This window comes from Nicotiana attenuata, chromosome 7, assembly GCF_001879085.1.
Source record: "Nicotiana attenuata strain UT chromosome 7, NIATTr2, whole genome shotgun sequence".
Taxonomy (NCBI): domain Eukaryota; kingdom Viridiplantae; phylum Streptophyta; class Magnoliopsida; order Solanales; family Solanaceae; genus Nicotiana; species Nicotiana attenuata.
The window spans coordinates 71212959-71224030 of record NC_031995.1 but is presented as its reverse complement, the minus strand read 5'-3'; the positions used below and the strand labels follow the sequence as shown (position 1 = coordinate 71224030).

Sequence of the window (11072 nt, the reverse complement as noted above, 5' to 3'; positions counted from 1 at the left end):
AATAAGAATTCTCTCCCTCTACTTTTCTCTACACTACTCTTCTTATTCTTTTATTATTTTATAACAGTAAAAGCTTTATTAGCATATATACACATCTCTAGCCTCTAGCTGGTCTCTAGGCAAGATTTTTCCTGAATATCCTCCAAATTTATCTTCTTTCTTTTTACCTTAAAAAAGAAAAAAAGTAGGCACATGGACCCCCATGTAATCAACAAAAATGCAACTCTCTAAATACGTAATTCTAATATCAAAGACAAGTATATGTGGAATTCCCACGTGAATCTAACGTGGCCACTACAAAAGAAAAAGCAGCTGACTCACTTCTGTTTTCTTCCTTTTCTCAAAAGTAACCGAAAGTAGAAATCTTCCCACAGGTTAAATTTTCCCATTGATTCTCTTATTCTTCTTCAAAGATTCCTCACACCCTTTTTACTATTCATACTTGTAAACCTTTTTTTTTAATTTTTAACTAGACCAGAGATTAAGAAGCTGGAGAAGAAGGTGGTTTGGTTATTTGTGTAATGGAAGATGGGGATGTATCAGGTTCTACAGATGAGAATAAAGCCACAAAAATAGTACAAAGAAGTGAAAATATTAATGGTAATGACAAAAATGTGGAGATTTCAGTAGCTACAGCTTCTACTATGTTTCCTGGGTTTAGGTTTTGTCCGACAGATGAAGAGCTGATATCGTATTACTTGAAGAAGAAGGTTGAAGGGTCTGATAAATGTGTTGAAGTTATTTCTGAAGTTGAGATTTGGAAACATGAACCTTGGGATCTCCCAGGTACACCCCCCCCCCCCAACACACACTTATTCTTTTTCCTTTTTCTTTTCTCGCACATTGTTAATATGGTTGAAGGGTAGTCTTGGCATAGCTGGTAAAGTTGTCTCTACATAGGTCACGGGTACGAGCGTGGAAACACGCGGTGAAGAGCTGCGTACAATAAACCCTTGTGGTTTGGCCCTTTCGCAGACCCGCGCATAATTGGAGCTTAGTGCACCGTGTTAATATGGTTAATATTAAATGGCGGCTTTTGTTTTTTAATTTTTTGATGATTTGTTGAACGATATTTAAAATTTACTTAAAAGAAAGAATAATTTTGCAATTTTTACCTTGTAAAATAGACTTTATCCTTACTAGAAGAGGTGATAGAACCACATGTAAGGACAATAAGGTTATATTAGGAGAAGCAATACCCACCCAACATAGGTTGGTGGTCTTGGATGTAAAGCGTAAGAATAATAGAGTGAGAAAGGAGACAAAGGATTTGGTGATGGACATTAAAGGGTACTAACTAGCTAGCTTTTCAAGAAAAACCCCGGGAGGAGGGAGTACAAGAAATGTTAGGTTGCATTAGAAAAGTAGCAAGCGAAGTGTTAAATATGACTAAAGGTTTAGGATCTCGACGAATGTTAATGGTGGAATGAGAAGGTGCCGAGAGTTGTTAGAACTAAAATAGAGCTAAAATAGAGTGTTATAGAAAGTTAACAAAAATGACGAAGCCTTTGAAGAGTACAAGAGATAGATGAGGAATCTAAGAAAGCTATTAGTGAAGCTCGAGGTGAAGCTGTAGGTGGTCTATAACAAAAGTTAGGGACACGAGAAGGGGAGAAGAAATGTTTAAAGTGGTATGACTGAGAGAGAAGCGGAATGAAGACTTAAACCTGGTGAAGTGTATTAAAGATAATTCTAAACAAGTGTTGGCGGGAGATAATGAGATCAAGGAGAGATGAAGAAGTTATTTTGATCAATTATTTAATTTGTACCACAAGAATAACATATTGGATCTTCATAAATTTATGCGTAATATAAACTTTGGCTACAGTCGTAGAATTAGGTTGACAGAGGTAAAGGAGGTATGGTCCAGATACTATCTCCATAGGTTTAGAAGTGTCTTGGAAAAGTTGGAGTAGGACAGTTTACCAAGTTATATAATGCTACTAAGTAGTGGTAGGATGCCTGATAAGTGGAGAAAGAGTACCTTGAATGCAATTATAAAACACAGAGGAGGTGTGCAAAGTTATGCGAACTATCATGACATTAAACTTATGAGTCATATGATTAAACTTTGAGAGAGAGTGGCAGTGCATAGACTTAGGGACGTACAAGAGTGACAAAGAACCAGTTCGAATTTATACCTGTTAGATCTAACAGATGCTACATTCTTGCTAAGAAGATTGATGGAAATATAGCGCGAGAGGAAGAAAGATATGTACATGGTGTTGATTGACCTAGATAAAACATATGATAGAGTACCAAGAAAGGTCCTTTGGTGGGTGTTGGAGAAGACAATAATTCATATTGAATATGTATATTCCACAAGAACATGTATGAAAGAGCTGTCACTAGCGTGAGAACAGTAGCATCAATCTGTTTGTCCCATTTGACCTACTTTGATAAACTAAGTCAATTTGACCCCTTGTAAGAGTTAGATTGAAATCAGGTTAGTTCATCCTCGTCAAATATTGTTAAGGCATCAATCTCTTTGTCCCATTTATATCAAAAACTATCATCTTGATACATCCATGATGTTTGATGAAGATTCTTCTGAGTATAATTGTCTATATCAACTCAACTGATCTGAGATTCTAATAGTTTTCTTTTTGTCCATCCTTTTTTTTTTTGCCTTTTCTTTTCCTAGTAAATAAAATTGTGTTCTCACAATATTGTCGTAGTTCTTTTTAGATTTTTTAATCTATCTACCGTGCTCCTTGTTTTCTCTTGTCTTCTGAGATGCTTCTTTCTATTCCTAACTTTTAATACTCGTGTGTTGGTGAAGTAAATGGGAAAGTGCGCGCATTAAGAAAGAATCGCGCCCTCTTCAGTCAATAAGATTCTTCTGCTGTTCACGTTTCTTCAATTGGATTTTAGGGCGATTGAGTTGCATTGCGATTAAAAGGTAGTAAATCTAGCTTGTTTTGATAAAAGAACAATCCTAGGAAGAATACTCCTGCAGATGTCATGGCATAGGGGTAGAATCCAAAACAATGTAGACTACTTGCTTGAACATCTGTCTATTCTTGCTCTTGGCATCTCTTATACCGAATACTTGTCAATATCTCAGCTGGAGTTGGGTTTGGACATAAGGTGCACGTACTTTTTCCCAAGTGATTGTTATTGAAGATCTGTAATTTGGTTTTGTGATCGGATTAGACGAGCTCATTCCTCGTAAGAAGCTATATAGTGAGATGTAAGATGCTCAACACAATACAGCTTCATATATTTCTTAGTGGATCAAACTACATAAGTATCATGTTAAGACAACAGAAGAGAGACGTGAAAGGCCAAATAGTATAGATTTTGGAACTGCCAGATAATAGGTGATACTAGTTAAAATTAGGGGGAAATGATGAGTTGCAAACTGATTTCCAGCGCCCCAAAGGAACACCAGAAGCATTGAATTTTAGCTGTATGAATCCTCGTCATTATGCACGATGGTGCCCGTGTATAGCAATTTTCGTCAACTAAGCCTGCTTCCCCTATTGATGTATTGATATACCCAGAAAATAAATATCTACTAGTGCAGAGTGTTGAGTCCTCAAGAATGAGAGGATATTAGATACAGTAAAAAAGATCTTGTCAACTCATAAGTGAGGTCATACATGCTGAATGGGATAATTGCGAGTGTGCATGTCAACGCCATTTCCAAGAGGTCTTATGGCCAAAATCAAAACAAGTTGTGTCAAAGTAGAAACTTCTGGATGACCTTCATAGCATCTTCACTAGGACTTCCATTTTTGGTTGACTGAGTTTTGGATCATATTGCAAACAGAGACATGCAGTGGACAAATCTTTGTTTCAGAATTGCATTTCGTCATGTGTACTCTAAGAACGATTAATGGAATTTGAGACATTGAATGAAGTTGGCGACAATTTATTCCGTTGTTCTCTACTCTAGATGATAATTCGAATGCCACCAACTGCTCCTCCTCATGCTAAATTCTTTCTTTGATTATTGGTATCTATATTTGCATATGTTTATTCCATCCAAAAGGAACGAGCTTATCTTCTGGATATTCAGAAATTTGGTTAGTGATAAAATTCGAATGTTGTTGTTTTCTGAATCATGCGAAATCTGTATGTTTTATTTTAAAAATAGCAACAATGTCTAAAATCAGCCCAAAGTCTGCTGAATTTGATATTCTGGAACTGGATGGAGGGAGAATATTTCATTCATTTACCTTATTTGGAGCAAAATATGTAGATGACTGTGTTTCTTTGTAACTTTCTTGACGTCATTCTTCCCGATCTTTCTGATTCATTAATTGATCATTCTTTTATTCATGCTTTGCCAGATAAATCCATTGTTCAATCAGATAATGAATGGTTCTTCTTCTCTCCTCGTGGAAGGAAATACCCGAATGGCTCGCAGAGTAAAAGGGCAACTGAGTCTGGTTACTGGAAGGCCACAGGAAAAGAACGTAATGTGAAGTCTGGTTCTAATATGATTGGCACAAAAAGAACCCTGGTGTTCCACACGGGTAGGGCACCGAAAGGACAGAGAACACAATGGATAATGCATGAATATTGCATGACTGGAAACTCTTATTATCAGGTATAACAATGCTGTAAGGTAACTGTTGAACCGTCGTCTTTTTACTAAGAACTGCTGAATTTTGAGCTACAACTGCAAGCTAATAAGTCAGTCACTTAAGAAATTGAAAGTCCCATGATACGTTAGTCATGTAGTTCTAATTTTTGATGTTATCTTCTTAATTATGCGAGCTGGAGTTTTATTTGTGTTAGCAGGCCTCGGCATACTGATATATTTTCTGTGAAATGTGAAAAAGAAACTTGAGGCTGCTAGTTTAAATTATTAACGGATCCAATTAGTTTAATCTGGAAACTGGTTTGCTTATTATTTAAAACATGGTTGACGAAAGATTAAAATTTCACTACTGGATTGTTGAGCTTTATTCAAGCTGTTTAAGTGGTATCATAGTAGCAAGGCATCATCCATAAGTTAGGGATTACCACTGTTAATCATTAATGGTGAAATATGATAATTGAGATGTCTATATGGTAAACTTTTTGTTTATTGATGTTTCGATAATTCTTCCACTTACTGCAAACATGGAGATCTTGTATTCTACAGATTATGTTACAATATTATGCTCGATGAAACAATTCCTTTGCTGCAGTGCTCAGCTGCTTAAAATGACATCTTCTACGCGAAGGAATATAAGTTATTTTGATATTCTGATTCCATGTTTTATACAGGATTCAGTGGTTGTTTGCCGCCTCCGGAAGAATAATGAGTTTCATTTGAATGACACCCACGGAAACAGAAGGAATCATCTGGCAAATGACTGCGCCACTGCTTTGTCTGGAGCAGGACAGTTGGACAGTTTGGAGTTGATAAATGGAGGGGATTGCTGTTCAAAAGAGGGTAGCAGCAGTTTTAGTTCTCATTCGGTTGAGAAGATTGAATCTGGGTCTTCCGATAAGCTGACTAAAGAGTTGCCTCAGCATCATTCCTCTAGTCACTGGAAGGTGTTGGTTCTGCCTCACTTCTATATAGCTTGCCTTTTGTACTAGTGTCAGCCTATATATTTGAGATAGTTTATTGAGTAACAATATGATGTTAATTCAAATAACAACTTTGTCTGTCTTCTTAGCCCCCTTCTTTAACTATATGTTTAAAGCATATCCACCATATTGTGAAACTGATTCTGCTAAAGTAAAATCCAATAGAATAGCCCTGCAACAAGTCATAATGCATTGGTAGCCGGGCCTCGCCCCGACATTGGCTTACCTGAAAATGATTCTATTACATATGCAGTCTCGGAGGGATGTCCATTTCCATTTTTTTTATCTATCTTTAGAAGTAGGATGAGGGGACTAAGCCATAGGCGGAGCCGGGGGGCGCGAACCCCCTTCCCCCGAAAATGACACTATATATAATAAGTCAAAATTATATATATGTGTGTGTGTAGTAGTAGTAGTAGTAGCAGTAGTAGATATTGAATCCCTTGATTTCTTTGTATATTTAATTCTTTATATTTTGAACCCCCTTAATGAGATTCCTAGCTCTGCCAGTCTTACCATTCGAGTCGTCCCTAAGCCGTTCTTTCTGTTTATCTGTATTCTCATCCAGACCTGAATCCTGATGACTCGTTATGCTTGAGTGCCTACCATGTCAATATTTCGGGTCCTAATATCTTGGTGTTTTGAATTCCAGGATTGTGATGAAGAGGACTGTTTTGCTGATATAATGAAAGATGATATCGTTAAGCTAGATGATTCTTCATATAAGGCAAGATACAATCTGTTGCCAATAGTCAATAGGAAGCCTGACTCATCTACAAATTCATCAACCGAGGAATCCCAAGATCTAATGTCTCATAGGCTGCCTTTCCAGGGTACTGCTAATCGAAGACTAAGACTACAAACGGAAATAGTGCCCCGTCGAGTAGAGAGATCTGAAGCATATGAAGCTAATAAGAAGAACGGCCGTGCTGTGGATTCCAGTAGACATTTGAGGATTAACATAATTCCAGTAAGAAGAATAAAACAATGGTCGATACCTCTGCTTCTGGTTTCCTTGGCGTTACTGGTCATATTTCTTTGTATGTTTGGACTTCCACAAGTAAAATGGCTTAGGCATCTTCTTGTTATTACTCCAGCTGAAGTTAATACCAGACCTGCATAGATCTCTTTATATAGTATTTCGGGTGGCAGTTCAGAGGAAATTGGTTCAACTTTTGATATGCACGAAAAGGTAGCAGTTGAAAGAAGTTTGGCGGCTTATGTCCCCTATGATCTGCAGTTTTCCAGCAAAACTAAAATTTAGAGATGACACCTTGTAAATTTGTATAGTTGTATAGTAGTAACAGAACTTTAGGGTGCTGTCTAACTTTACATTTTTGTATAAGCCCTTGTAAAGATATCTAGTTGTATAATACCCCGCCGTCGCACGGCGGCTCTTCATATTTTTCTGTATGAACAATTACCAATTTTGGGTTCATATGTTGGGAAGGCTGGTTTTGTAAGCCCTTGAAAGAATTCCTAATTTAGACTTGCCAAATGGAAGTTCAAGTTACATTACCATATTGTTGTTAGTAGTCCTATGTTGGAAATCTGTTAAGAACTGGATAGGGATTTATGACTGATTATTGGCTTTTCATAGTGTTGTCTTTTAGACTTTACTCCCCAATTTTGGAAGGATGGTAAAGGGGTTGTAGAATTGTATAAGTACAGTTATTATGAGTTTTAGCAAGTCAGGAATGTTACGAGGGAGTAATTCAAAAATAGCCAGATTTACCACTGGTCGTTGAAAAATAGCCAAGTTTCAAAAGTCATCGAAATTTAGCCACTTTAAATCTGAGCGAAAGCACTGTTCAAAATCCGGAAAAATACGCCCGTAAATTTTACGGGAGTTCCAGCATAAGTATGCTTGAACTCCCGTAAATTTTACGGGAGTTCCAGGATAACTATGCTGGAACTCCCGCAAATTTTACAAGAGTTCAAGCATAATTATGCTGGAACTCCCGCAAATTTTACGGGAGTTCCAGCAAGTATAATTGTCCAGTATAATATACTGGAGTTTGGAGCACTGGTGCTCCAGTCTCCCGCAAATTTTACAGGAGTTAGCAAAGTATACCGGTCCAGCATAATATGCTGGAGTTCGTACACAAATGCACCAGAACTCCCGTATATTATACTGGACCGATCCCTGTTGCAGCAAAATAGTGGCTATTTTTCATTGACTTGATAAACGCTGGCTATTTTTCATTGACCAGTGTGAAAACTGGCTATACCATGATATTTTAACATGTTACGAGGAACTAGGGGTGGCAAGCGGGCGGGTCAGGTTGGATATGGGTCGAGTCGAAAACGGATAATGTAAAAACGGGTTTTTGACTAAAAGTGTCCCTTATCTATGGAAGTAGGTTTATTTTTGTCCTTCAAATATGGTTAACCCAGAGCATCTTTAATCTCTTAACTTTGCTAAAGTGGAGCACCTTTAGTCTCACTAACAAAATCAAGTTAAAAACTAAGGGAAGGGGCAAATTTTCTAATGGTGCTTTCCCTGAAGCTTTCTCAAATAATATGGCGGGTCATATTTTTATATCGACAAACGATAATTTGCTGCGCTCTCATGATTAATTTGGTAGTACTTCCTTGGGCCACACCCTTCCCTCTTAGAAATTCTTTACAAATCACGAACAACAATTGTTAACTTGACAGAACCACGCACCAAAAAGATATTATCATTGTGCTTAGCTCACTGTCAAGTGTCAACAAAAACACGCACTCCCCTCTGTTTCCAGTGACAACGTAGAGTATAAGAAATACATATCGAAGATGCCAAATGCACATTTGAAATCCGTAACAAGATGATGAGGGACGGAGAATCATCTGACGAAGAAGATGATCTAGAAAACTTGATCCAGCAAAACGAATGTGTAAATGATCATCCATCCCAAATCTCCACTTCGCTCCACATTCCAAATCGGCGACGTCAAGGACCGATTTTTCTTTAATCGGCGTTTTAATTTCATCTTCAGTAAGTGGTATTTCTTAGAAATTACTCTCCCGATTTAAGTACTCAATTCATTATTTCACTACCGACATCAACAACCTATTTCAGACCACCGTTACTAACATTAAGTATAATGGTTCCATCAATTTCATGCGTGAGTCCGAATTGAATGTTGGTTCCATCAACAGTTACTCATTCTTTGATCTCTACATAACTGCTATTGCTAAAGGTCTATATAATTACTGGACGCAGTATTTTTCGTAAGCGGTGTCGTATTTAATGAAGTGAACAAATATATAAATTACTGTCACGATACACATAAAAATAATACAAATTAGAATCTTATTAAAAAAAGTTAATTAAAGTATAATACTACAACCCTCCTCGACAAGTTTTTATTTTTTGAAATGTATTCAGAATATTCTTGCCAGACATAATAGTAAATACTACCTTTTCTATATATAACACTAAGCAATCACTGAAAAACTCTTTCATTATTTGACTTTACAATTTGGGTTCGGACCAACCTCATCTTCCCCCAGGAAAAAGATAGAAAGAAAAAAAGGGTTCGGACCAACTTCATCTTTCCCCAGGAAAAAGATAGAAAGAAAAAAATAGAAAGAAAACTTACCATGGAACATACTTGGAGGAAAATAAGTTTTTTAGCAGAAAACGCTGAAAATCTTACTCAGCATGAAGCTGCTGAAGTTTGAATCCAGGACCTCTCCTAAAAAAATGTAGCAACTACCCAGCAGAGCTAACGAGAAGTATATGTAAAATTGTGTCCTTTTTGTTTATTGAATAATATATTTTTTGTACACATTAATAATTTACACATGTTTAGTGAATTTTTCCGGCGAAGGGGTGTCGGATGACACCGCTTACACCAAGGTGCATCCGCCCCTGAGTATCTGGGATCTCTTATCCAAGAGAATGGGGAGAATGATGAGGATGTCACGCATCGTATCAAAGCAGAGTGGATAAATGGAGGCTAACATTCGGCGTCTTGTGTGATAAGAATGTGCCATTGGGACCTAAAGGTAAGTTCTACAGAGTGGTGGTTCGACCGACTATGTTGTATGAGGTAAAGTATTGGCCATCAAAAACTCTCATATCCAGAAGATGAGAGTAGCAGAGATGAGAATATTGAGAAGGATGTGCGGACATACCAGGTTGGATAAGATTAGGAAAGATGATATCCGAGTGAAGGTGGGAGTGGCTCCCGAGGAAGATAAGATGAGGGAAGCGAGTCTAAGATTGTTCGGACATGTGAAGAGAATAAGCATAGATGCCCTAGTAAGGAGGTGTGAGCGGTTGGTCTTGGTGGGTATGAGAAGAGGTAGAGAGAGGCCAAAAAAGTATTAGGGAGAGGTGATCAGGCAGGACATGGCACGACTACTGATCGAGGACATGGCCCTTGATAGGAGAGTGTGGAGGTCAAGAATTAGGGTAGAAAGCTAGTAGGAAGTCGAGCTTTTTCTTTCGTTCTATACCAATGGTAATAATGTTGGTCTGTTAGTTTTCTTCTTTTTAGATTGCTTTTATTCCCTACTGTTTTCCTACTATCTTTCACTTCTATTTCTTGGTATCTTGCTATTGTTACTGCTTATTGCTACTGTTTCCTTTTAGTTATTTTTTGGCTATCTGTTTGTAACGACCCGCCTGGTCGTTTTGCCTTTTTGAACCCCGTTCCGTTAAATAAAACTTCCCGCGCTTGCTTTAGCTAATTTATAACTTGCAGGGACGGTAGGTTCGAGATTTGGAAGAGTTTTGGGTGAAATATGCCCATGTGATTCCTTAAGATTTTCTTAAAAGACTAAGTTTGACTTTGGTCAACATTTTGAGCAAACGGGCCCAGATTTGTTATTTGACGGTCCCGGAGGGTCCGTAGGAAAATACGGGACCTGGGCGTATGCCCGGAATCGAATTCCGAGGTCCCTAGCCCGAGTAATGAATTTTTATTTAAAATTGTTAATTTGAAATATTAAGGATTTAAATAAACTAAGTAATGATTTATCACGTTGGTATCGGGCCCGTATGTTGGTTCCGGAGCCCAGTACAGGTCCAATATAATATTGTAGACTTGTCTGTGAAATTTGGTGAGAAACGGGACTGATTTGACGTGATTCAGACGTCCAGTTGTAAAGATAGGAATTTGGATGTTCTTAAGGATTTTAGGCGTTTAGGTGTTGAATCTGTGGGTTTAGGTGTTATTTCGGCGATTTGATCACTCGAGCAAGTTGGTACAATGTTGCTGGACTTGTGGGAGCATTCAGAGTGGAGCCCTGAGGGCTCGTGTGAGTTTCGGGCATGGGTTTGGAATTGATCAACACACCAGTTTTCTGGTGTTTTGCTGCTGCTGCAGGTCTCGCAAGTGCGAAGGTAATATCGCATTTGCGATGAGGCTGGCTGGGGGCAGTGGTCGCATTTGCGACTTTTGCTTCGCATTTGCAAACCCAGCAGGGTCCGCATTTGCGACCCCTCTATCGCAATTGCGATCAAGGCTGAAGGAGACCCAGTTCGCATTTCCGAACATATTGTCGCAATTGCGACTTCGCAATTGCGAGCCTGGTGTCGCAAATGC

The 11072-nt window shown here is 38.2% G+C and overlaps 1 protein-coding gene across 1 annotated transcript; it reads left to right on the top strand.

Moving 5' to 3' along the window:
* Positions 303-6968, top strand: LOC109229285 (NAC domain-containing protein 40-like). Its single transcript, XM_019394673.1, has 4 exons — positions 303-786; positions 4299-4558; positions 5224-5496; positions 6185-6968. Exons 1-4 carry the CDS (start codon positions 522-524, stop codon positions 6653-6655), a joined length of 1269 nt encoding a protein of 422 aa, XP_019250218.1. The 5' UTR covers positions 303-521; the 3' UTR covers positions 6656-6968.

Coding starts and splice junctions, on each gene's coding strand:
- LOC109229285 (XM_019394673.1), top strand. CDS start 522: ATGGAAGATGGGGATGTATCAGGTTCTACAGATGAGAATAAAGCCACA. Junction 787..4,298: donor TGAACCTTGGGATCTCCCAG/GTACACCCCCCC, acceptor ATGCTTTGCCAG/ATAAATCCATTGTTCAATCA. Junction 5,497..6,184: donor ATTCCTCTAGTCACTGGAAG/GTGTTGGTTCTG, acceptor TTTGAATTCCAG/GATTGTGATGAAGAGGACTG.